The sequence below is a fragment of the Phacochoerus africanus genome, chromosome 13, assembly GCF_016906955.1.
Source record: "Phacochoerus africanus isolate WHEZ1 chromosome 13, ROS_Pafr_v1, whole genome shotgun sequence".
Lineage (NCBI taxonomy): Eukaryota > Metazoa > Chordata > Mammalia > Artiodactyla > Suidae > Phacochoerus > Phacochoerus africanus.
The window spans coordinates 69,441,221-69,469,200 of NC_062556.1; the positions used below are offsets into that span (position 1 = coordinate 69,441,221).

General features: G+C 43.1%; 1 protein-coding gene across 1 annotated transcript in view; it reads right to left on the bottom strand.

The window, feature by feature from the left end:
- The window catches only part of NALCN (sodium leak channel, non-selective), a 311,653-nt gene that overhangs the window by 131,365 nt on the left and 152,308 nt on the right, over positions 1-27,980 (bottom strand). Inside the window, exon 13 of the mRNA XM_047756274.1 lies at positions 24,124-24,315. Coding sequence (XP_047612230.1) covers positions 24,124-24,315 — 192 coding nt within the window. The remainder of the gene's footprint in view (positions 1-24,123; positions 24,316-27,980) is intronic.

Here is a 27,980-nt window from a genome sequence, read left to right on the forward strand (position 1 = left end):
ACACATCCGAAAAGACCCGAAACACCTACAAGTATGAAAAGAATTTTAATGGACATGGATTTCTTTCCCCCAAAGTGACAGGACAGCTTGTGATTAAGCCCAACAGATTCATTCTTGGTACCTAGAGACCAGGAATTCAGGTGTACCTTTCAGCTGCCTTAAGCAGAAGCCAACTTCATTTGGTTTCATCTGTAGTGTTAGCTTTCATGAACACTCAGCTCTTACACATTCAGTAAATGCTTGGGAACACGGAGCACAGAGCTATGGGTTTACAACCTGTTAGTGTGAGACAAGCCACGTGGGTGAGAACATTGGTGTTATCCTTGACTCCTTCCAGAGTCTCAGAGGAAGCAAAGTCTCATTTCTGCTCAGCTCAGCCACCTGAAAGTACATATTATGAGATGCTGTGAATTATATTTAAGAACAAAGGTTCTGTGACGGCACAATCCGTGTTTATAGCCACTTATATGAATAAACCAGCGAAAGGTTGGGCCATGGAATACCTCTATTACGGGCTGAAAATTAATTCGTGTCCTGCGTGAGGAGTGCCTTCGCAGTTTTGTTAAGGTTTTATCCGGAAATTTAAATCCCAGTAATCGTTCATTTGACATATGAATCAAATACATTTTGCCTCTAAGAGATTATCAGAGTAACAGAGCTTTTCTCCTGGGCTCAGCGTTCACTTCCTCTAATTCACCAGCTTCCTTCCAGCGTCACTCATCCTCCGCTGACTCCGAGAGGGAGGACAGGTTGATTCTGCTGGTCTGGGGACTCTGGGTACCAGGAGAGGACAACGGGGTCTCCCCTGTCACCCTCCCCTGGGGCCTCCTCTGTCACCCTCCCCTGGGGCCTCCTCTTCCTGCCTGGTTTCTATTTTCCTCTTCTCTCTTCCTGCTTTCGCCATGCCACAATGTTGTTTATTACGAGAGATCCTCGGTTTTCAGAAATTAGGATTGTTTTGCTCAAGTCTTCCTCCCAGCTGGGAAAAATAAAAACGGTGCGATCTAGCGGTTTGGCTTGCGTCTGACAAAAGGGCTGGAAGAATTCCTTCTTACACTTGGGGGAGATTTTCCACGACTTTTCCAGAGATGTGCTCACCTCCATGGCCCGAGGCTCCTCAGACTGGGGGAGACGAGCACATGTTTGGGGATTTGCTTTTCCAATTTAATTCCTTCCCGACCTCTGGAGAACAGGCTTGAGGCACGAGCCTAGAGTGTTCACGCCCCTTCTGTGATTCCCCCCACCCCTTCCTCCCTCAGACTCTCCTAGGAGCTGCTATTCAAAGATAATGGTATGAAATTGTGGCCTTTTCTTTGTGTGGTTATGGCTGATGTCGTTTTTTTTTTTTCCAGGTGGGTAATTGTTTTATTCATTTCTATAGGTTTTAGGGACAGAAGGTGCATGATTTTTGCTATTTTATCTCCCCAGTTCACTTCCATAGATGTAAATAGGAGTAAACACTTCATTGAAAGTGCTTTTTCTCTTTTGTGTCTAATGGCATAATCACATATTAAACAGCCCTATGCAGGTCAGGCTCTGTTCACGCTGCAGGTGTCTGGTGGCGGCTAATTAAATCAGGGATGAGCAGTGAACCTGAGAACAGGCCAGCTGCACAGGACGTGATCTGGGATAAACACCTCTGCCCCATCAGGGAAGAACAGAAGTCGACCCCCAAGCATCTCTCAGGAATCCCACGTGAAGGCTACAGCAAAAACCACCTGGGTAGCCCCAGAATCTGGAGGTGATGGAATGATGGGGAACAGCCATGCAGTTGGGTGAGAGCAAGGGAGGGACCATTACAGAGCCAGAGTTAGACCCTAAGGCCGTTCTGAGGAAGCTGCATCTCTGAATGAACAGAAGTGAAGTGGGAAAGACAACGCACTGAAGAGAGATTGCAGTGATGCCCTCTGGATGGAGAAGGAAGGTTTTGAAAACTATCAGCTGCCGGAGTTCCTCCTTCTTTATCTTTTATTTTTTGGAAGCTTCTTGTACCTTCTTTTTTTAAAAATGTTATTGGAATACAGTTAACGTACAGAGTTGAGTTAATTTCAGGGCTACAGCAAAGCAAATCAGTTACACACACATACATCCATTCCTTTTCAGAGTCTTTTCCCTCATAGGTTATTATAGACTATTGAGTAGATTACCCTGTGCTATAGAGTAGGTCTTCGTTTCCCATCTATTTTATATATAATAGGGATATATACCAAAGCCCAACCCCCTAATGTACCCCTTCCCCACCATGTTTTCCCTTTGTAAACATAAGTTTGGTTTCGAAACCTTTGTTTCTGTTTTATAAGTTCTACCATATTATTTTTATTAGATTCCACATATGAGAGATCTCATATGATATTTGTCTTTCTCTGTCTGATTTACTTGCCTGGGTATGATAACTTCCAGGCCCATTCATGTTGCTGCAAATGGCATCATTTCATGCTTGTTTATGGCTGAGTAATATTCCACTGCGTATATGACTTCCAACTGGAGTCTGTCATATCCCTTGGGTGTGTGGGGGCAAAGAAAAGTGTGTGGACCCTGGTGGGACGGCAAGAGCCAGAAGACCAGAGTGTGAGGGAAAGAGCTGTTCTGGGGATGATGCAGGAGAAACACATGTGAGAGCAGAGAACAAGGTCTTGGAGTCATTGAAGGGCCCAAGCACCACACCGTGGGGCCACACAACCCCCTGCCAGCCCAGGCTCTTTTGCTGCTTTCTCTTCAATTTTCTAATGTTGCAGAGCCTCAGGGCTCAGTCCTCAGATCTCTTTCTTGCCTTTCAACATTCACTGACTGGTGGGTCTCATCCATTCCAATGCCTGAAAATACCACCTCTGCACGGATGACGCCCGCATCTGCACTTCCAGCCCCATGGCCAGAATCAACTCCACATATCCACCTGGGTGTCCATCTAAGAGGGATCTCAAGCATTAAATGTTCCAAGCTAAACTCTTCATGCTCTGCTCCCCAAACCTATTCTTCCTATATTCCTTCCCATTGTGGAAAAAGATAAATCCATTCCTCAAATTACTCAAGCCAATGACCTCGCAGAATCTTTGGTCCTTCTCATTTCCTCACATCCTACATCCAATCTGCCAGGAAATCCTGCTAAATCCAACCTCGGTTCTTGGTCTCCGTCCCACGTTTATCCTCACGAGTGCTCCGTATCCCAGACAGCTAAGAGTTTTCCTCTTAGCAGCCTCACATTTTGGTGCTGTACTCTCTGGTCATAAACTGAGATTGGAGACTTGAATAAAAATGATCCCATCAAGAAGGAGAAAAGGAGAATAAACAAGTGTTTTTTACAGCTTCCCTTTTGTTCTAATTAACACCCCTTGAACCACCCAGGTGGGTAAACAGCATCTGCTGGACCATGCATCCACCAGGGTCACCGAGGGCCAGGCCACAGAGGTGCCAAGTTCATCAACACAGGACACCCTTCTTCCCAGGGACCCAGTGATCCATTTCTGATGCCAAATCTCTTTCTAATGGACCTTCTTAGAGTTAGGTGAAAGCAGAGCAAGGCTGTTTTGCTATGCTGAAATAACAGGCTGAAAGTGCTTATCCAGACCTTGTCAAGTACCTCTTAGCCCTTAAAAACATATCATGGATGTATACTTGTATCTTGATGGTCCAGTGCATCTTTGGGGGTTTTTAAAGTATGTGTGGATATCAATTTAGGTTAAAACTCATTAAATATTTTAAGTAGGTGAGTAAACATCTTAGGTTTTGGCCAACACACAGCAAGCAGAATACATAGTGTGATCCCATTGGTAATGTATATATCTGGATATGGTTTGTGTGTACACACATGCTCGGATGCCTATGCTATAAACTTGGAACTCTGAGGATTGGAATGGGAAGCACCGAGGAACTAGGGAAGGGGGTTCCTAGTTTTATTATTTTTTTTAAAACATGTTTTATTATTATTACTTTTTGCTTTATAGGGCCATACCCACAGCATAAGGAGGTTCCCAGACTACGGGTCAAATCAGAGCTATAGCTGCCAGCAGATGCCACAGCCACAGCAATGCCAGATCTGAGCCCTGTCTGAGACCTACACCACAGCTCATGGCAACACCGGATCCTTAGCCCACTGAGTGAGACCAGGGATTGAACAGGCATCCTCATGGATCCTAGTCGGGTTCATTACTGCTGAGCCACAACAGGAACTCCAACTTTTTATTATTTTTAATTTTAAAAAATTTTTTCTTTTTTACAGCCACCCTTGTGGCATATGGAAGTTCCCAGGGTAGGGACTGAATCAGAGCTGCAGCTGATGGCCAATGCCATGGCCTCAGCAACACCAGATCCGAGCTGCACCTGCGACCTACACTGTGCAGCTTGAGGCAACGCAGTATCCTTAACCACTGAGCATGGCCAGGGATTGAACACACATCCTCATGGACACTGTGCTGGGTTCTTAACCCACTGAGTCACAGTGGGAACTCCTTTTTGAACTTTTTAAAGTAACAGCTTTGTTGAGCTATGGCTTATATACCATAAAGTTCACCATTCCAAGTGGGTAATTAAGTGGTTTAGTTTCTTCACAGTGGTCCAACATCACTAGTAACTAATTTAAGAACTTTTTCATCATCTGCTTCCAAACTATGTCCCCATAGCAGTCACTCTCCATTCCTCCCTACTTCAGCCTTCAGCAACCAACGCCACACTGTCTGTCTCTGTGGAGCTGCCTACTGTGAACATTTTCTTTTTTTGTCTCTTTTTTTTTTAGGGTCCATGCTCATGGCATATGGATGTCCCCAGGCAAGAGGTCGAATCAGAGCTATAGGCACCAGCCGACACCACAGCCACAGCAACGTGGGATCCAAGCTGCGTCTGTGATGTACACCACAGCTCACAGCAACGCCAGATCCTTAACCCACTCAGTGAGACCAGGTATTGAACCTGAATCCTTCTGGATGCTAGTCGGGTTTGTTAACCACTGAGCCATGATGGGAACTCTCAACATTTTCTATAAGTAGAATCATAGAATATGTGATCAGGATTCATCCATACTGTGATCTGTATCAGCACTTCATCCCCTTTTATTGCCAAGTGATGTTTCATTATACAGATATATTACATTGTATTTACTCCTCAGTTGATGGGTATTTGGGTCATTTCCACTTTACGGCTATTAGAATAAATGCTGCTGGGAACACTCGTATATAGGTTTTTGGTGGACATAAAATTTACCTTACACAATGTATTTTTTTTTGCTATGTATTAAAATGCATGTGGAACATATATTTACTTTAAAAACACAGACATTCAATATTTTTAAATGTGGTGAGGAAATATAACTCAGATCACTGACATACAATATAATTTACATCTATCTTATCTATCTTTAGCTGGTTTCCAGAACTCTCCCTCTACAAAAGATCTGCTTTCAAGATGAAATCCATTTGACAACTTATATAGTAGCTCAACCTTTTTTATTAAGAGTGTCCCCGCTGTGGCTGTGTCTTACTACCAGTCAGCCGTAAAATGGAATATTTGCCTGGATGGTATTCACTGAGTGCAAAAGTGACACCTCCTTGGGTTTTAATTGCCTTCATTATTCACCTCCTCAATCCCCTTGCTTCTTTTTCCCCCATTCAACTAGCAATAAAATGTACAAGAGTTTTATCTTCTTCCGAAAAACCCACTGACCTCACGATCCTTTAATATTTTCTTGTCTGGTTCCTTTTATTTGAAACTTGATTATTCAAAGCTTTAACAATATTTACAACGATACCAATATATAGTAAATGTTGGACCTACCTAATGTTGAAATTAAATTTCTAACAAGTACATTGCTCGGCAACATCATGACTAATAAGATCAAGGTGTGATGGAGTTAGGGGTTGGGAAAAACCAACGACGATGACATTACATGTATTTAAAAAAACCTACAGTAAATAAAAGCTCTGAGAGCCACCACTCACTGTGGCTAAACTAAACTGACCATAAATACAAACACTGTGAGTTTGAAACCATCGTATTGTAACATTAAACCATCAGCAGTAGCCATTTCTTTACTTCAAATCTCTTTTTCTTCTTCCATTATCATGCGCCATCATAAATGACTAGACATAGTTCTCAGTGCTACACAGCAGGATCTCAGTATACATGTAAGTGTAACTGGGTCACCATGCTGTACAGTAGAAAGAAAATTGTACTGGGGAAATAACAATAAAAAAGTTAAAATAAATAAATATAAATGGTCAATAAATAAATTTAAAATGTTCAACCTCAAAAAAAAAAAAAAATGGTTTAGATGGAATTCCATGGCCCCTCGATTCAAACTCACTCTTCCCAGTTCCCCAAACTCCATCTTTTTTTTTTTTTTCCGCCAAACTCTCAGGAAACATGCCAACTCCTAGGTGAGTCTAATGCATCCTGTGTGTCCCTCCCCGGCCAGTGACACCGGTTCCCTTGGGAAATGGGCTCCCTTCCACCTTGGCCTCCAAAGAGGCCTCAACACCGCCCAGCCAGCCTCCGCCAGGAGTTTTCCAATGCTTGGCATCGGATCTAACCTCGACCGCCTGGTCTCCGCCCTCACTCTCCAAAGGTGCCCTTCACCAAGAGGCTGGATATAGTGTCCTGGGCTATAGAGCAGGACCTCACTGAACATGATGGACGATAACACGAGAAAAAGAACGTATGTAGGAGTTCCCGTCGTGGCGCAGTGGTTAACGAATCCGACTAGGAACCATGAGGTTGCGGGTTCGGTCCCTGCCCTTGCTCAGCGGGTTAAGGATCCGGCGTTGCCGTGAGCTGGGGTGTAGGTTGCAGACGCGGCTCGGATCCCGCGTTGCTGTGGCTCTGGCGTAGGCCGGTGGCTACAGCTCCGATTCGACCCCTAGCCTGGGAACCTCCATATGCCGCGGGAGCGGCCCAAAGAAATAGCAAAAAGACAAAAAAAAAAAAAGAACGTATGTATATGTATGACTCGGTCACTTTGCTGTACAGCGGAAATCGCCACAACACTGTAAATCAACTCTAATTTAAAAAAAAATTTTTTTAAATGATGCCCTTCCCAGATGAGAGAGCCAAAGGGCAGCAGTTTTAAAATAGAGGCTGATGGAGTTCCCATCGTGGCTCAGAGGAAACGAATCACACTAGTGTTCATGAGGATGTGGGTTCGATCCCTGGCCTCGCCCAGTAGGCTAAAGATCCGGCATTGCTACAAGCTGAGGCATATGTCACAGATGCAGCTCGGATCTGGCATTGCTGTGGCTGTGCTGTAGGCCAGTAGCTGCAGCTCAGATTCGACTCCTTGCCTGGGAATTTCCACATACTACTGCAGGTGCAGCCCGAAAAGAAAAAAAAAAAATGTTTCGTTACTAACAGATACTATAAATTGTCTGTTGGTGCTGTCAAAGATGAGAGAATTTATTGAATAAACAGTAAAAATCGTACTGTTAGCAAGTGGGCTGGAAGCAGGGAGCTAAATAAATTAAGAGCTGTGTGTGCTCTAAGCCATCCTATATATTGGATGGAGTGGATTGGAACACTGACTGAATTTTGTTGTAGGGCCTGGAGAGTTCTGAAGAGTTTAGTTACTCATGACTTTTGAGTGACAAAGTTTTTGGAGCCATGTATGTCTCTCTCTCTACACAGACTCTTGGAATTTGAGATCTGTTGAAATCAACTACCTTCGCTGTTAACAAAGTGAAACATTTAAAATATTAATTTCTCTGTTAAATGATTTTGCCTTATTCCTTGTGATTTAAAAAGAAACAAAGTTGAAACTGGTGGTTTCGATTAATTCTGTGACTGCCTTTCACATTGGCAAGAAAGACCAAACAGTTCTTTGCTTTTTTTTTTTTTTCCCAAAACGAACCCACATTATTTATTTTGCTTTTATAATTCCTCAAATATGCTTGTTGCCAAGCATTCCACTTAAATGAATAAAAAAGGGGGGAGCCTGTTTATTGGTCAAATTTTAGACTGCTATGGAAAAGTCTTGCTGAAGCTAGACCAGTGTAATTGGCCTTAAATGTCAAAATGAGCTTGAACGTAATTAGAAGCAAAGCAGAAATCAAAATGTTATGCCTCTTCCAGCAGCAAATTACTTTAAGTAGAGTCTGCACTTAAGTATAATTTCAAGAGTAAAAGGAAAGACGGCAGAAGCTCATCTGCAAAAGCTAGTGAATCTTTTTCTAGCTATGAAAGCGGATGTGGATATATTCATTCATCTCTCGTAAATGGCTGTGCCTGGGTTAAGGTCCACGTGTACCGCAAATGATCAAACCATGGATTTGCACGGTCTCCTGGGATTTGTCTCAGGGGAAGATACAAAAACATGAAGGAGACAGTGAGCCGGGACTAGCATTTATCTGATGCTTCAAAGTACCTTGTGACATGTTGGACCCAGGCTTGTAAGGAGCAAGCGGTGTCTGGGTCTCTAGGCTGGGATGGCCGGTCTTCAATTCCTGCTGTCCTTTTGGACATTGCGGACACATGGTATCTTTTGTTTTTTGTTTTTGTTTTTTTTTTTTGTCTTTTTGCCTTTTCGCCTTTTCTAGGGCCACTTCCTATGGCATATGGAGGTTCCCAGGCTAGGGGTCTAACCGGATCTGTAGCTGCCGGCCTACGCCAGAGCCACAGCAACTGGGATCCAAGCCCCGTCTGCGACCTACAGCACAGCTCACGGCAACACCAGATCCTTAACCCACTGAGCGTGGCCAGGGATCAAACCCGCAACCTCATGGTTCCTAGTCGGATTTGTTAACCACTGCGCCATGACAGGAACTCTGACACATGGTATCTTAAGATCTAATAACTGTCTCCTTTCCTTATCTAAATTACTAAAACAAACATCATGCCTAGTCTAAATCGTCTTTAAAATCATTACCCCCTTTGTCTAGCACGGAACTGGGTACATCGCTAAAAGGCTGTATTATGCTTCTCTGCTTAAGAAAATACAGACATTTTCCCAAATGAAAAGGACACAACCTTTTCATTTCCCTGAGAATCTAAAAGTACAGAATAATAAAAATATTTTAATAATTTAAGACAAATGTTAAAGGTCCTGAATGAGATACATTTATCTGAAGGAAAAACCGTCAAGAGAAACAGAATGAACTTGTACTTTCCGCCAACGATCCTTCTTGCAGAGTATGATGTTTTTAGTCAAAAGGTATATTTCCCACCGATTATGTTAAAATCATCTTGAAATGCAACCATCTAGCCGACAGAACAAACAGCTGTGAAAATGAGACCTGGAGATTTATGCAAATAGGAGACATCTGAATTAATTTTCTTCATAGAACAGACTGTCAAGTTTCTTGAAGACGTATGCCATTTCTTAATTAGCGATTTCGCTAATGTCAGTCATATTAAATTTTCATAATGTAAATGACGCATTTCACTGGCAAGTATGCCATCAAATTGCAGATGAAAGTTGGTATTTTACTTTGGGTACAATAAAGATTTAGTAATATATACAAAATAGACAGTGCTCCTAAAAACACAGATGCACATCTTATTGCAAAATAAAACTGAGGAAAATTAAGAAAATTTCTGTAACTAGAATACCACAGAGTCTACACAGGACATTTCCCAGTGTTTTCTTGCTTCCTATTGGGGAAATTTGCTCAAGAACAAGGCTTATCTATTTGGCTTCAAATAGAAAGCAGCCTGGGTCAGGAAGTGCTTATACTTCTGCATATTAAAAAAAACCCTACGTTTTAAAAATGGAGTTTGCCTATCTTTGCTTTCTTTCAAGGGGCTTTGATTTCTCATTTCTCTTAAGTCACAAATAAAATTTTACTGCAAATTATATTGTCTGCTCTTTTCTATGGCAAACAGAAATTTCAAAGCCTTGCTTCTATCTCGATAGTGCTTATTCAGTAATCCATGACTTGAAAATAGAGTTGATAGTTGTTTACAAATACATATTTAATTGAAATGACGTTAATAAAGCTGATTTTACAACTTGTAGACTAAAATTTGTCTCGTTATGTAACGAACATCAGTCTTATTTTATAACTTGCATTTACTTGGGGTTTTTTGTTTCTTTACTTGCTTTGGCTGCACCTGCAGCATATGGGAGTTCCTGGGCCGGAGATCAAACCCACACCACAGCAGTAACCCGAGCTCCAGCAGTGATGCCAGATCTTTAATTCACTTTCCACAAGAAACCCCGCATTTCCCTGTTAAGGGTATATATGTACCTATATATATGTTCCCTCCACATATAGATATCTTATCTGTATGTGCATTCTCTATACTTTTCCTCACTTAAAATTTTGACAGCTAATGTTTCTGTCTTTTTTTTTTTTTTTTTTTAATGGCCACACCCAGGGCATATGGAAGTTCCCAGGCCAGGGACTGAATCCAAGCTGGATCCTTTAACTCACTGTGCTGGGCTGCGGATCTAACCCCCACCTCCAGAGTGACCTGAGTGCACCTGGAGTCTTAACCCGCTGTGCCACAGCAAGAACGCCTATTCCTGTCACTTTTTAAGAAAATGAGGTAATTATTTTCTCTTACTGATATTTTAATTATAAATTAAGCTTTTATATCTACCTACCTACCTATTCCCATTTGTATAAAACAAGAAGCCGTTCATTGCACAAAATTTGGAAATACCCAAAAGCATAAAGAATACAGGTATTCATAATTCAAACAAGTGGTTGTATATATTCTTTAGAATCTGTTTTAGAATTTTAAAGTTCTACCAGTTTTTTCCCCCCGAGGTGTATTTATGTACTGGAAACAAAATTGAATCCAGCTGCAAATACGGGGTTGCATTAGGCGTTTTTGCTTAATTTTGATCTTCATCATGTATGTTATTCTTGATTCTGTAAAAATACAGTCTTGATAATTGTATAATATTTCACCGTACTCAAACTTTATTTAGACAATCTGTTATGACTGGACATTAAAGTTGTTTTAAAAGTTTCATAATTGGGAGTTCCCGTCGTGGCGCAGTGGTTAACGAATCCGACTAGGAACCATGAGGTTGCGGGTTCGGTCCCTGCCCTTGCTCAGTGGGTTAACGATCCGGCGTTGCCGTGAGCTGTGGTGTAGGTGGCAGATGCGGCTCGGATCCCGCGTTGCTGTGGCTCTGGCGTGGGCTCCGATTGGACCCCTAGCCTGGGAACCTCCATGTGCCGCGGGAATGGCCCAAGAAATGGCAAAAAGACAAAAAAAAAGTTTCATAATTGTAAGCAATGCTCTTCAAAGGGCATTTTCTTTGAACAGCAATCTTTGTGTGTACTCTGGATATTTTCTTGGGGTAGATTTCTAGAAATGTACTTACTAGATGAAAATGTAAAACATGTTTTTTAGTGTCTTGATACATAATGAAAAATGGATTCCCAGAAAAGTTACACACACTGCACTAAGTGAGAGCATAGTGGGCATCCTTGTTAACCCAAACCAAAATAATCAACGAACCTGGTCCATTTGACATGTTCTGAATCACAGGTATTACAAATTAAGGTTGTACCTTCACATTGCCTTTGTTTTTAAACGTTACTTTGGGGGTTATTTTTGACTTGAAATTTCAAATTTGTCCTTATTTTGAGACTAAAAAGCCCCTGACCATTCAAATTGAAAGATTCTTTGTCTTCTACATTTTCACACTTCAAATACTTTTGCTCTATGATCTCAGGAAGTTATTTTGGTACATGGTATGAGGGGCTTTGGTATCCCCACATCACTTGTTTGATGATAATTAGTTTTCTAACCATTCGTTGTGATACGTTCTTTGTCTTCCTTTTCTTTCCAGTGAATACATATGTTTGCCCGTTCATCTCCAGGGACCAAATCACACTCTTTTTGTTTTGTAGCCTTAAACATTTTCTTGTTGGTGCTCACTGATTTTTGATGACTCTCCTCATTGCTTTTTTTAAATAACACTATAATGTGGGGAAAATACTTCCTTAATAGGGTAGTTTGGGGGATTACATTAGATATATGTAATAGATTAGATGTATTAGGTAAGTAAGATATTAAACATATGTTGATATCTATGTATGATGTTAACTCTTTTTTTCTATAAATATCTGCCCATGAAAAGTTCCTGTTAAAGGGCCTTACTTGTCAAAAGTACTCAAATGCAATAATTATTACTATTAATAATAATGACCTCTAGAAAGACTTAGAGATAATAATGCTTCTTTAGGGACTAGTTTGTTTTTAACCTCATAATCAGAGTTTATCTCCCTATTCAGGTATATATTGTTCCAGTAAATATGGGTGTCTTCGTGGTGAACTTTGGTCTTTAAGGCTTCATTTTTTTTTTTTTTTGTCTTTTGTCTTTTTAGGGCTGCACCCGTGACACATGGAGGCTCCCAGGCCAGGGGCTGAATCGGAGCTGTAGCTGCCGGCCTACACCACAGCCACAGCTATGCCAGATCTGAGCTGTGTCTGCCACCTACACCACAGCTCACGGCAATACCAGATCCTTAACCCACTGATGGAGGCCAGGGATCGAACCCACAACCTCATGGTTCCTGGTTGGATTCATTTCTGCTGCGCCACGACGGGAACTCCTCAGGTTTCATTTTTGCTTCCATTGTAATTTTGATTTTGTTTTCCTTTTAGATTAATTCTTTTAAATACTGCTTAAATTTATTTGACTTGGCTATAATTTTTTTTTGAATACATTCTGTACTTTTTGGCATAAGTCAAAATAGAATAAACATTTCTTTTCATGTATTGCTGAATGGGCAGCAATTTTAAAATGACTTTAATAATTTTTATCCAGTTAAATAATACAGAAGTGCATTCTTTCCGCATGCTCCATGAGAGAATCGCCTTTCCTTTATTTTGTGGTACCATTCCAGAATCCTCCTATTGGTCTTGCTTCCTTTTGTCAATCAACCTGAAATGACACGGCTTTTCCCCAGAGACAGGAAGTGTCACACTTCCCCACGTTGTTAGTGGAATTCTCTTTCTGGTCATTCACATTAATATGCATACTTTATTGTCAGATGTCTTGAGTTTCTCCTTACCGAAAGGAACAGTTCTGCTGGACTGAGGTGAGAATTCTGTCCTTTGCCCACTGCCTTTTCCCTGGGATTCTTAATGGCCTATGGAAAACTAAAATAATAGCCACAAGAACAGACCTAAGCCTGAACCAGTTCCTGGATTCTTTTGATATCTAGTCTCCACCTGCCCTGCTTTTCCCCCGTTTGTACCGCACGAGGTAAGATTAAAGGATGCAACCCATCCACTTCTGTCAGCCTAGAACAGCTCCCCTCACTCTCTCCCCCCACCATCCCCCGCACCCGTCTGCACACACATGTACTCAGCCACACGCGTGCTTGCTCACACGCACACATATACTGTATCATGTTTCCTGGACATTAGGGTTTTAACATTGATTCATATGGAAGATGCGTGAGAAGCCTGGAGAGCGCTCTCTGCAGAGGTAGGCAGTTGTACCCAAGGGGTGGGCAGTGGGGAAAGAATGACTCTTTAGTCATTAAATGGTTCTGAGTTTAATCCCAGACGTGGAGTAGGGAATGATAAGCTCTTTCAGCTTCTGGCAGGAATTGTATGTTTCTGGAATGCAATTTTTTACTTTCTGCATTTTTGTTGAAAGTTGCAAAGGGCTGAGTAAAAAGAATAGTCTAAACCAGAATGTGGCGGACTTTTAAATTTTCCTTACAATACAGAGAACTGAGTCCTTACCGTCGTGTTCATGCCCCAAACATTGACCGAAGGATTCTTTTATGCTGGGCTATGTGATTATTGCTAGGAATTCAGTATTTCGAGCTGAAAGCTGGACTTCCACACCATTTAAGAACAACTCTGGCTGCTACCACTCGTTAATTCCCTGTCACATTGTCAGCACAGTGTTAACTCATTTGCATATATTGTATCCTTTAATAGTCTTAATAATCCTCTAAAATATATACTATTACTCTTTTTTATATAAGGGGAATTGTATGTAACCATGAGAGAATATTTAAAATGTCTGACTATAGGAGTTCCCAGTTGTGGCGCAGTGGAAACAAATCCAGCTAGTATCCATGAGGATGCAGGTTGGATCCCTGGCTCTGCTCAGTGGGTCGGGGATCTGGTGTTACCACGAGCTGTGGTGTAGGTCGCAGACGGGGCTTGAATCCCGTATTGCTGTGGCTGTGGTGTAGGCCGGCAGCCACAGCTCCGATTTGACCCCTTAGCCTGGGAACTTCCATATGTCAAAAGTACGTCCCTAAAAAGCAAAAAAAAAGTCTATAGACTGTATTTTTTTGTAGGCAAGACTCAACAAAGTATTCAAAATGTAGTCACCTTTGCAGCAGTGAAAATATGCTTACAGTAGCTCATCTTTTAAAATTTTTATTAGTATTATTATTTAAAAATTTTATGGCCAAACCCATAGCATATGGAAGTTCCTGGGCCAGGGATTGAATCTGAGCTGCCGTGACCTACATCGCAGCTGCGCCAACACCAGATCCTTTCACCCACTGCGCTAGGCCAGGGATCGAGCTGCTGCCGTCTGATTCTTAACCTGCTGCGCCACAGTGGGAACTCCCACAGTAGCTCAACTTCACTAAAGGAGACACGTAAATATTCCTCATTAACAACTCTCACTTATTTCTGAAATCGGTGCTGTGGAGGAGACTAATTATTAAAATACCATTGGTGTTACACGGCAACTGGAAAAGGGCAAATAAGATGATGGGTAGAAAACTTCCAACACACGATGAAGAGCCAAAGAAGGGCCTCCCCCAGAGAGGATGCTTCTGGGGTCAGGAACGTAAACATCCCTTGACTCCCGGCGTTCAGCGGTCAAAGACACCAACACACAGGAGAAGATGACCGTCTCTGGGTGACTCGAGCTGCATTAAAATCCTCCTCTCCGAGGAAGGGCCTGGGATGTTATTTTATTGCTGTGCCACTGACGAGTCATCACAAAAATAAATTCAAATGGAAGCCAAAAACCCTCGGATGCTACAGCCGAAAGGAAAGAGAGTGAATTCTGCAGATTTGGGGGGCGGAGGTAGTTACATTAAGCGCTATATTTCATTCCTTTTTTTTGCATTACATTAAAATTGCAACCACGTTGCTGGTTTCTACGGCAAAGCCATGTCCAGGCATGGGGGATAATTCGGCTTATAGCCTCCGACGGGGCTGACTTTATGAGACTGTGGAAGATTTGACACAATAATGGCCGCACAGAAAAAATAAAAATTACCTCCCCTCCTTCCCTGAAGATGCTGGAAATTCCTCAACCGATCGTACATTTTTGCCTTTGGTCAATAAAAATGAGTTTTGTTTGGTGAAAACACCTCCTCAGAGAAATAACATTTCTTCCCGTATAAATTTCCTCAAGATAGTTCTTCCACTATTTTTCAGGAACAATAACAAAGAAAGAGTCAAAAGTTTGCAATAGCTCCCCGGGGTCACAACCCCAACTTTGGAAGACCCGCAGGAGTCTGGCCCTGGCCTGACCCCGCAGTTAAGTGACATCCCACCTCTCTGCTTTATGTGTTTTGTTTTCCTTAGAACCTTCTCGGCTAATTCCACTACCCAAATCCTCCTGTGGAATCGTGAGTATCCCAGACAAGGCTTCCTAGAGCTTTGCAGACTTACTTCCCTGCAAGCAACCACTCCCTCTCTTATTCAAATGCAAGGATATTTGGAAGCACGAAGCTTAGCACCTAAGAACTGGTTCCCAGAATTTATTTTGTTTTATTTCCTTTTTTTTTTGTCTTTTGGTTTTTTAGGGCCGCATCTGCAGCATATGGAGATTCCCAGGCTAGGGGTCTAATCAGAGCTATAGCTGTCGGCCCACACCACAACCACAGCAACGCCAGATCCGAGCCATGTCTGCAACCTACACCACAACTCATGACAATGCCAGATCCTTAACCCACTAAGCGAGGCCAGGTATTGAACCCGAAACCTCATGGTTCCTAGTCATATTTGTTTCCGCTGTGCCGTAACGGGAACTCTCTCTTCTTCCTTTTTTTTTTTTTTTTTTTTTTTTTTAAGGGCTATACCTGCAGCACATGGAAGTTCCCAGGCTAGGGGTCGACTCAGAGCTGCAGTTGCCAGCATACACCACAGCTCAGGGCAATGCTGGATCCTTAACCCACTGAGTGACACCAGGGATTGAACCCACAACCTCATGGATACTGGATACTAGTCAGGTTCACTACTGCTGAGCCATGACGGGGACTCCCAGTTCCCAGAATTTTTAAATACACCCCAGGATATCCCTGATATGACTTTACGGCTGATGACATCTTTGGGAACCTATTTCACCTTCTGGCTTGAGTTCTTCCTTCTGTGTCTACGAGAGGACACACTGAGCTCATCCTTCGGCACTGGCCCACACTCTAAGGGAAGGCGGTACCTTTGTTCGGATGCGGGAACCACTGGCTCCATCACACAGACAGTGTTGCTCAGATTATAAACAACAACAAAATAGACACATGATCTATTTCGTCCTCATTGTGAGTGGATGCCTGTGATATCTGTGGAAAACGGTTTTCGGTGCTGTGGCAGATGAAGGACACATGAACATGAAGATGTAAGAATGAAAGCAGAGATGAGATTTGTAATGTAAACAAATGCAAAGAGGCAAAGGCCGACGCTGAGCTGTGCCTAGGGGTTGATAGAAAAAAATAAAGCTATCTATCTGAAAGAAAGCCAACAGAGTGGTTTCTTTTCTTGTCTCAAAAATGTATGACTGAGCCTCAGTGTCTAATCATATATGGGGAAAAATGATGTAAAATCCACAGGAAATTCTGGACAAAACAGGACAAACATCCTTTAAAAGGCCCAGTCAAGAAGGCTGGAATACAATGGAAACCCCAGGACCGAAAATGAACAGGCAGCTTGAGTCAAGAAAAGGCACCTTCCCGAGGGATTCTGATCTCTGCCATAAGTGCTTTCAATGTCATGTCACGCCCAAAGGGCAAGGTCGTGGACCCTGGGAAGGTGGAGATTGCTAACTGAGATGCCTGCGTAAAGCTGCATATTTTCTGGGCTTTCCTGGAGGTGACCAGAAAAATATTCAGTGGCAAAAGGAGCTGAAGAGGGCATGTGTGAGCCTTGACCTGGGCCCATACATATGGAAGCACATGGACACAGCTGGCACCACAGAACCCTGGGGGATGGACAGACCGGTCAATAACTGGTACTCTGACCACGGGTTACACAACAGAAATGAGATTGTTCCCTAGCTCACGGCAGCCACAAAAGTCAATTCAGGCTAAATGAAGAGCTAAATGCTGAAAGCAAAACAAAGCCTGACAAGACCCTCTGTTGCCGAGTTGAGGTGGAGACCATTCTCCTGCATTGCTGATGCCAGATAACCTGGGGAGAGCACTGTGGAACGCAGATGGATCCCTACCTATTAAAGCTGAAGATATCTTTATTCTAAGACCCGGCAATGCCATGCGCAGCTACACAGCCCGGAAAGATTTTTGCAGGTGCAGAATTTACAAGTGCGCAAGTTAACATGCAATGGTCAGAGCAGCACTAAGTGGAGGTGCAGAATATTAGAAAGACACATCTCAAACCTGCATGCATCAGTTTTCTACATCTGTGTAACCAATCACCACACACTTAGTGGCTCAAAACAACACTCTTTGATTATCTCACAGTTTCTGTGGGTCAGAGGTGTGGGTGCCATATGCCTGGGTTTTCTGCTCAGGGTCTCAGAGGCTGAAATGAAGGTCCAGGCTGGGCTCTGGTCTCATTGGGAGCTTGGGGTCCTCTTCCCTGGTTCAGGTTACTGTGGATGTAGGCCTCAGGGTCCTGGTTTCTTTCCTGTATTTTTTTTTTTTTTTTTTGCTTTTTAGGGTGGCACCCATGGCATATATAAATTCCCAGGCTAGGGGTTGAATTGGAGCTGCAGCTGCTGGCCTACGCCACAACCACAACAAGGCAGGATCTGGGCTGTGTCTGCATCCTATACCACAGCTCCGCCACAGCGACACCAGATCCTTAACCCACTCAGCGAGGCCAAGGATTGAACCCACATCTTTCTGGACACTAGTCGGGCTCGTTACTGCTGAGCCATGAAGAGAACTCCATGGCTGCTCACAGCCGCCAGAAGCTACCCTCGGGTCTCAGCCACGTGGCTCTTCACAACATGGCAGCTTACTTCTCCAAAGCCAACGTGAGACCCTCTCTTGCTCTGATTCGCCCTCGTCGGGAAGAGCCCAGACCCTCTGATTAGGTCAGGCCCATCCGAGATAACTCCCTTTCTGATTGACTCCAGTTCAGTCACTGGCAGCCTGTGCACAGGAGTGAAATCCCACCATCGTCACACGACCTGCCCAAACCCCAAAGGGAAGGGACGATACAGAGCGTCAGGGGCCTTGGCATCCCATCTTAGAATTCACCTGGTCACACAGCAGAACGGGAAAACTCATCTGCAGTGTTTCCAGATGATGGCACGAACAGTAGCCTATTATATCCCAAGGAAAATAAATAAAACACAGCTACGTATACGTAGATCGGTAAATCTCACGCACACAGGGTCGAGTAAAAGAAAGCACTTCGCAGAAGAAACACACAAGATGAGATCACCTACGGTGGGTTGAAGTGACACAAAAGGGTCATGTGATTCTCAGTTGATGCCTGTACATGAACTAAAGCATAAAGGGATGCACGAAGAACAAATGGCAAGCTCAGAAAAGCGGTTTTCTTCGGGAAAGGGATGGGAGGGATGAGGGACAGGGACTCAGGGACTTCAGGGCCATTGCCAACGTGCTGGGTAAACTGCAAAGGCCACAGAAGAATACACCTTCTTATTCCTCGTGGGAGACAAAACGATGAACATCAAAAGTAATTAATAAAGGTTTTAGCAATATTCATTGAACGAATTATCCTCTTGAAGATACAATAAACCCCGAATTTACTGAAGACGTAGGCAAACGCTCTACATTTGGCAAGGACTGAAAACAAAACAAAACAAACAAACAAAAAGCCGAAGGAGCAAGTCGTTTCTTCAAATTTCTGAGTAATTCTTTCCATGCAACGAAAAGCATGATTAGCTATTCTGGTGGTGAGAGCAAACAGGGAAATGAATTTGTAATTAGGCGTTTTATAGCATTTACTGCTTACGTTCTATAACTGCTTTGGACATGATTTGATAGGAGAAAATTCAATAGAGCAAGTAATTAGCATTTAGGGAATGCAAATTAAGAAAACCTGTATCAAGTAAATAATATTAAAATTCAAGGACCCTGTGTTATGGAGGGTAGTGTATTATTATTTATGAGTAAAAACGATCCCCATTTGTAGGAATGCAAAACAAATGAGGCCTGTTTATTATTATTTTAGTTGGAAATTAAAAGGAATAAAGATATCGAGGGGATTGAAGATCTACAGTGGGTGTGCATTCTGCAACTATTTTAGTACTGCAGCCAAAAGTTGCTTCATATACTAAGTGGAGGGAGAAAAAGAACAAAACTGTAGTGAAACTGAAACTCATATGACAGAAGCATATGCGCTTCTGTCAGGCAACCATGACGGGGGAAAAAAAAAAAAACAAAACCCTGCAATTTGTTTTTGTCTTTGTTACAGAAAGATGAGTGACTCCTGCCTGTGGCATCCTCTCTTATGACCTGTCTGGGTTATAAGAAGTGACCATAAAAAGAGGGAAAGCCAGAATCCACGCTGTGCCAGGCCCCATGCTGCTGCTCAGTAGGTCTTATTTGAGCATCTTGGGAAAGAGCTGGAGCTCAGATGCTTCCGGGAGAGAAATTAACCAGCCCTCCTCCTATGATGTGTCTATTTACCCACCCTGTTGGACAGGGCCTATGGGAGCTTCGGAGACAGAGATGAGAGAAATCTCCTCTAGGTTTCGGGTTGAACCATTGTAGTGGTTTTTGAGGTTGTCCCTCAATTATCCATTTCTTCCCCTATGGTTAATCCAAGTTAGTCACTTTGACTCCAGCCATGCTGCCAATGAATCTTTTAGAAGCGACCGAGTGACCCAATCCCGCTGATGAGAGATAAGGCTGGTTTGCTGGAGGGAGAGATGGAAGGTACTGGGAACGGTGACTACTTCTAAGAAGGGGACCCCAGCAGGGGTGACCCCCTTCTTCTTCTAGATTTTATCACCAAGCCTAGAAATCTTGCATCTTTTTTGTTAACATGTGAAGACAACACATGGAGAAGGAAACTGCACTGGTTTGCTAGGGCTGCTGGTACCCAAAATGGGGTGGCTTCAAACAACAGGAATTTATTATCTCACAGCTCTGGAGGCTGGCTAGCAGTCAGAAATCAAGATGCTGGCAGGGCCCCGTTCCCTCTGAAACTTCTCTTTGAAGGATTCTCGTTGCCTCTTCTGCTTCAGATGCTTGCAACAATTCCTGGAGGTCCTTGGCTTGTAGATGCCACGCCAATCACACGTCCATCTTCCCCATGTGTGTGTCTTCACACCACAATCTCTCTGTGTTTCTGTCCTTACACCCACTGAGTGAAGCTGGGGATCAAACCCACGTCTTCATGGATGCCAGTCACTGCCAAGCCACCATAGGAACTCCCTGCTGCCTTGGGTTTTCAACCATCTTGGCTGATGATTCCTATCAGGCAAGGGCCACCAACTGACAGTGTTTCTTTGGCTAGGAATGAAAATGACTCCTTTTTGTGATTGTAATATTTTTAACGTTTCTTATAAAATTTGATGATTTTGCAGGGCTCTGACTCTTAATTGCATTCACGGGCAAGGAGAGATCTATGCCTTTCAGGCAGTCGCTTCCTGTATCAACCCTGTCAGCTGCTGAATAACTGATGAGGGGACCCCACCGTCGCTGGCTGCTTTCATTAAGATGGTTACGGTAAATCAGGCAGAAAAGCTCAATTGAGTAATTGGAGATCTGCAAAGGCAGCGCTAGGTGATTACTATTACGGCTGGAAAACAGCAAATCCCAAGGGGCTGAGGCAGGGCTGGATCGAAGCAACCTTGTCTTTTGTACAGAGGCCAATATGCCAGCTTCAAATATATTACACAGCATAGCACTTTTTCAATGCTTTCTAAGCCCAGCATTGGGTTGCTTTTGTATATTATTCAATACGCTATGAGGAAAATACTATTTTCACTTACATTCTCGATGTGGAAAAAAATTAAAAGCTTCAAGAATAATTTGTTCCGTGTCATATAACTAAAAAGTGATGGAGCAGGAAGGGCAGACTCTTAGCCACGATGCTTTTATATGCAGGCTCCCAGCCCTAATTTGCACCTGTAATACTCAAAAAATTTTGAAAATGTCCCAAGTTGTTTTTTGTTTTGTGGGAAGCGCATGTACCAGCAAAAGCCTGCTCTGATCTAAGACTTATTTATTGTGTTATTTATCTTCCTTTGTCTGAAAGTTGATGTTTGGGGCAGAAATATTAATGTGTTGGTGCTGAGGCAGATGACTCTGGAAGGGGACGCCAACCCTTCTTATTCCTGGAATGTTCTGCACTCCCGAGGTTTTGGGTAAGGGATATAAAATTGGCGGGGTGAGATGAGAGGAAAGCTACAAGATGAGGAAAGATATGAAATGAAGGTAAGATGGCGTAAATAACGAAGGGAATGAACTGCTGCCTTTCAGCATCCCTCATGCCCAGAACCATGGCTGACCCTGGGTGGGCCTTCAGTACTGGGTGCTGAATTCAGCGGGCCCGAGAGATGGACAGGGATAATGACAAAGATGGCAGGCTGCGCTTCGTATTTACCCAGTGAGGGGGCAGGGACGGGGCAGACGAGGAGAAGGTGGGCGTGATGACGTCAGCCATCTCTGCTTGCATCTCTCTGTCCCTGGAGGAAGAGCTGCTCCCGCAGAGGAGGCTGGCTCCAGGCCACCCCTAGGTGGCAATGACAAGGCTCTACCTGGCAGGCTCACAGGTGAAGCTGCCCTTGACACACAGTCTTGGGGCACAGCCATGCACTGCGGTCTCTGGGAGTTTCCGGCAAGGACTTGGGCCCCCAGGGCGCCCTGCTCAAACACCCAGCTGTGTTCCCAGCCAAGGTGTCTCTTCCTGGAGGAGCCTCAGCTATGGCACTTTGCTCCATCCTCACTCAGGATTTTTCACTCCTAGCCCTTCCTCCAGTCTCATCCCCACCCTCTTTCTGGTCCCCAGAAGGGTGGGAGCTCTGTTCAGGGCTCCTGGGCAAGTCCTCCCTTCCCACCCGCCCCTCAGCCAGGACTGCCCAGTGGGGACAATGGGACCCAGGGCAGCAGTGCTCTTCCTGCTCGTTGCTTGTGCTGTGGCCGTACATGAGCCAAGGCTCCCTGTGACCTTCCATTGGGCTTGCTGTCCTACAAGACCGCTTCGACACCTGACAGCTCAACACCTGCCTAAGACCAACCCCTGTGTCCCGGCCTGCAGCCCACCTTTGGGAACCTTCTTCCACTGTCCTCAGTAGCCCACACATCTTAATTATCCTCTCCTGCGCTCTCTCCTCGGCATTTCATCACAGTCACACTTTCACACATTCCTCCTCTTTATGGCTCCGACTGTTCCTTCTCTCTTAAGTCCTGAGACAAGACACTGCTCAGGTCAGACCTTCCGCACATGCTGTCCCCGTGAACCAGAGCCCTGTTCTCTGCACTCTGGCTGCCTCCATCCAGCTGTTCTTCACTAACCTCCTGTTCCAGGAAGTCTTCCTGGATTTTTCCATTCCTGGTTATGGGCCTCAGCTCTAGGTTCCCAGAGCACCTTGTGTTTGCCATTATAAGGCCCGTCAGGCTTTATGCTGACTTATTGGTCACCTCCCGCCCCCAACTGAGAATTTCTGAGGACTGGGAACTTGTGTTTATGCCCCACGATCACCAAGACAGCTTTGAGAGGCCCTCAGCGAATGCTTAGCAATGAGTGATAAATTTAGCACAAAATTAAAAAAATAAGAACTGGCGTTCCTACCATGGTGCAGTGGAAATGAATCCGACTAGGAACCATGAGGTTGTGGGTTCGATCCCTGGTCTCGCTCAGTGTTGTGATGTAGGTTGCAGATGAGGCTCGGATCCTGCATTGCTGTGGCTGTGGTGCAGGCCAGTGTCTACAGCTCCGATTAGACCCCTAGCCTGGGAACCTCTATATGCCACAGGTGTGGCCCTGGAAAGACAGAAAGACAAAAAAAAAAAAAAAAGAACCTAGGCTGTATCAGTCTACCTGGTATATCGCAGACACTTTTGCCCTCAAAGCTTATTTTTTTAAGTGTATATTATTCTTACCCCCAAGACTATTCTTCCCATAATAATAGGCCTACTATTTCAGTTCATGGTGAAAAAAAAATATATATGCATGTGTTCTTTGTCTTGGTTATTATAGTTTTTCATATTTCTAAATCCACATGGAATTAAATTTCAGGATCCTCCTGCTTAAGGGCTGCATCTTCAACATAAGTTCGTGATGGGTTGATTGACTTTCGACTTTATCACCTAAGTGAATTCTAATGAGACTAGAGAAGTTAAGGACGAGATGATCTTTTAAAGACACTTCGATTCTGAAGAGTTTATGAAATTTATATACTGAGAATCAAAATTTCCTTCTAGATTATGCCTGACATAAAAATGTATGAACTGTAAAACAGAGTTAAAATGTTAACTCTCATAAACATATAAAAGCAAGCTTTAAACATTTGAAAAATAATACTTTTACTTTTGTTTTTAGGGCCACACCCACGGCATATGGAGGTTCCCAGGCTAGGGGTCGAGTCAGAGCTGTAGCTGCTGGCCTACACCAGAGCCACAGCAACGCGGGATCCAAGCTGTGTCTGTGACCTACACCACAGCTCACGGCAACGTCAACTCCTCAACCCACTGAGAGAGGTAAGGGATCGAACCTATAATCTCATGGTTCCTAGTCAGATTCGTTTCCACTGCACCATGATGGGAACTCCCAGAAGTAATAATTTTTAAATTCTACTATATTTTTATTTATAGGTGCTAAGAACCCTCGCTTCCATCATTACTGGTTTCTGCATCTCATTCTATTAGGTTATTTCCAGAATGTTGGAATTGACACATAATCTGACAAAGCTGAAAACATGTTCCAACACCTGTGTTCTGCAGATTGCTGTGAATATTCAAACTGAATTACTCCACACTTTAAAGACTATGACAATATTTTAACACCACTGTTAAAGTGAAATTACTTTGATGTTAATCATTATTACTAATCTAAGAATCATTGAATTAAACTGGCCGCATGTTTTGTACGTACCCTTGGAAACGTCGTAAATCTGTCCAGCTCTTCGACAAAGCAGAACATCTGCAAACTAATTGCTGACATGACAATCAAGAGGCTGGCAGTAAACACAACCAAGCTCCCAAGCTTTTTTCCAGGACCAAATATCTTGTACACGAAGTCTTCTAATGCAGGTGAAATCTTAATAAGCCGAACTACCCGAAGAACCTATTGTGGGAGAGAAAAATACATACTCATCATCGCTTTACACTCAATCTTAAATACATTCATACCAAGAATCTCATTTTTCATAGCACTCTCGAAAATCACACCTTTTCATCTGACCATCTAAAGACAAAATAATAACTAAGACAACAGTCTAGCTCAGTGCCTGCCATACAGCAAAACCACAATAAATCCCAAAGGAACATAGGAAAGAAATTGGTGACAACTCAGTGTTTTAACCTATGATGGGAAATTCATGATGGCATTATCTGACACACATTATTGAAATAAAATTGATACTTTTCTAATGTTCAACCATCAAAGAAAACATTTGATTCAATATTAGCCCCATTCACTGTCTCCTAAAATAAACCTTCCTATTTCCCCATTCATAAGGAAATTTGTAAAATCCATCTATCAAGGAGTCTTTACTCATGGTTGAGACTGCTAACCTAATATCCATTCTATCCTTCGAATGATAGAGCTTTCTGCATTTTAGCCTGGCAAGCAGCTACCCAAGGCCACAGACTGCACTGTCCAGCCCCACTTGTACCTAACTGTGGCCACCTAGACTGGGTTCAGAGGTAGGAATGTAAAAGGAAGTGATTTATGCAAACTTTAAATGAAATAAACTTGCCCTGCACACTCTTTTTATACCTTCCTCCAGCTGGGAAATGGAAACAAGTGGAGGTGCCCCTTTGGACCAGAAATAGAAGCCTTGTACAGAAGATGACAGGTTCAGACCAACCCAAGAGCTGGCTTCCTGGGTGACTGTGTGATGCAGAGCCACCTATGCACCCTGGACCTCAGGGCTGCGGAGAAACACACTTCTACCTTACGTACTGTAATTTTATTTATTTTTATTTGTATTATTTTTTTGTCTTTTTAGGGCCACACCTATGGCATATGGAGGTTCCAGGCTAGGGGTCGAATCAAAGCTACAGCTGCTGGCCTATGCCACAGCCACAGCAACAGAGGATCTGAGGCACATCCGTGACCTACACCACAGGTCACAGCAATGCCAGATCCTTAACCCACTGAGTGAGACCAGGGATCGAACCCGTGTCCTCATGGATACTGGTCGGGTTCATTTACCACTAAGCCACGACGGGAACTCCATTGCGTACTGTAATTTTAGATCTTTGTTACATGTGCTCAGCTGGTCACCTAAACACATACACATATTTAGGTGTTTTGCATATAAGTATATATGCAAAAATTCCCACCCATAATGTATTAATTTTCTCATTCACTTACCTACTGGCTGATTATTATGTGCCAAGCATTGTGTTGGCCAAATAAGATGCAATGGCTATTGCTCTTATAAAGGGAGTATAATACAAAGACACCTCTCTAAAGGATATACTTGTAAGATTAAAAATATAAAGAGGAATATAAATAAAAATTGCAATAAAGTATGGAAAAGTAGCCTAAGATGCCATCAATTTTTTTATGTACCGCTGAGAAATTTTAAAATACTGCCAATTAAAGAACACACCACTGAGTATAAGACAGATCTCAAGTTTAGAGACATTGTAATAGGAAAATTGGGGTCTTGGTACAAGTGAAATATGGAAAATAGAATGGTAGTTCAAGATGGTTCGACATCAACAAGAGCTTAAAAGGTTTCTGCGTAGTCGCCTTAGGAGAAGAATAGTCTATTTCAAATACAGCAAAAAACAAAGTGCTTTCCAAAAACCTAGATTTAAATTTTTAGGAGTTCCTACTGTGGCTCAGTGGGTTGGGAACCCGACTAGTAACCAGGAGGATGTGGGTTTGATCCCTGACCTCGCTCAGTGGGTTGGGGATCTGGCACTGCCACAAGCTGTGGCATAGGTTGCAGATGCGGTTTGGATCTGGTGTTGCTGTGGCTGTGGTGTAGGCCGGCAGCTGTGGCTCCAACTGGACCCCTAACCTGGGAACTTCCATATGCTTCAGGTGGGCCCTAAAAAAAAAATAATAAATTTTTATGCAAATAAAATAACGTGTGTTTGCATTTTTCCAGCATCCCTAGCTTCCTAATCCTCCTGACTTCCCTTTGGCAAATCATTTCTATTCCGCTGGTCGTCTATGAGGTCCAAGAGAGACCTCCCGCCTTCCGCGATTCAGGGCTGGCCACAGTATTCAGGACGACCTCAGTCATCAGAACGTCCCACTGATAAAAGTGTCCTATTTTTTTTACCCCCAACTGGAATTTCTGTAAGAGCCACACGTAAGCCCTGATCACTGTACGCCCTGAGCTTCTAAGAACTCTCTCTGTCACCACATGGAGAAAGCCAGCTTAAGAATGATACCAGCACCCGGTAGGAATGCAACTTGGTACAGTCACTATAGCAAACAGTACGGAGGTTCCTTCAAAAAAACTTCAAATAGAATTGCCATACAATCCAGCAATCCCACTCCCAGGCACATATTCGGAGAAGTAAATCATAATTCAAAAAGACACATGCACCCCGAGGTTCGGGGCAACACTGTTCACAGTAACCAAGACATGGAAGCAACCTAAACATCCGTGGACAGATGAATGGATTGAGAAGATGTGGGGTGTGCATGTGTGTGTGTGTGTGTGTGTGTGCGTGTGTGTACACATATATATGAATACTACTCAGTCATAAAAAACAAAATAATGCCACTTGTAGCAACACGAAGGGACTGAGAAATTATCATGCCAAGTGAAGTAAGTCAGAGAGAGGGGAATACCATACGATATCACTTATATGTGGAATCTAAAACATGACACCAATGAACTTATCTATGAAACAAAAACAGATCCACGGACATAGAGAACAGACTTGTGGTTGCCAAGGGTAGCAGAGGGATGTGTTGGGAGTTTGGGGTTAACACATGCAAACTATTATCTACAGAATGGATACCCACAGAGGTCCTACTGCAGGGATGGGGGACTATATTCAGTATCCTCCGATAAACCATGATGGAAAAGAATATATATATGTGTGCATATTTTGCTGCATAGCAGAAATTAACACAACATTCCATATGTCAATAAAAATAAAAAAGAATGATGATGATGCAGAAGAAAGATGAGGGGAGAAATGGACTGAACCCCAACAACGCCATGGTAGCCTCTGAATGATGCCCTTCCTAAAGCTACATTTAACCCCAGACTTTGAATTAACAAGAACTAGCGATGGTGGACCTTATTCCTTCTGTCTGCAGCACGCAAACAGTATAATGTGTAGCTGTACGTCTCCTAAGCTAAGGGACAAATGTTTAAGAGGCTGACAAAATGTGGGCTTCCTTCACGTTAATTTAAAATACTTAATACGTACAGGAAAAAAATGTATGCAAGAAATCGTAATGCTCAAATTAAACATTATACCACAGGCATGATTAAGCTACCACTTTTTCCTGCTATAATTCTTAACATACATTTCCAAGTCAGAACATATTACACTTAGGTCACCTTTCCAAATAACAAGCAAACAGCTTTATCATGAGAACTCTTAAAATAATAATGTGCACGTTAACATCCAGAACAGCAATATGGAAAAACTTCACATTTTCATCAGATTTATTTATTCTCAGGCATAAACGATTCAGCATCTAATTGTTAAACAGCTGAGTCCAGGAACATTTATAGGAACAATCTAACTGGTTTATGGCTCAAATTTCAGTACCATGTGGTTGCTCCGCTTGTATTAAAATCA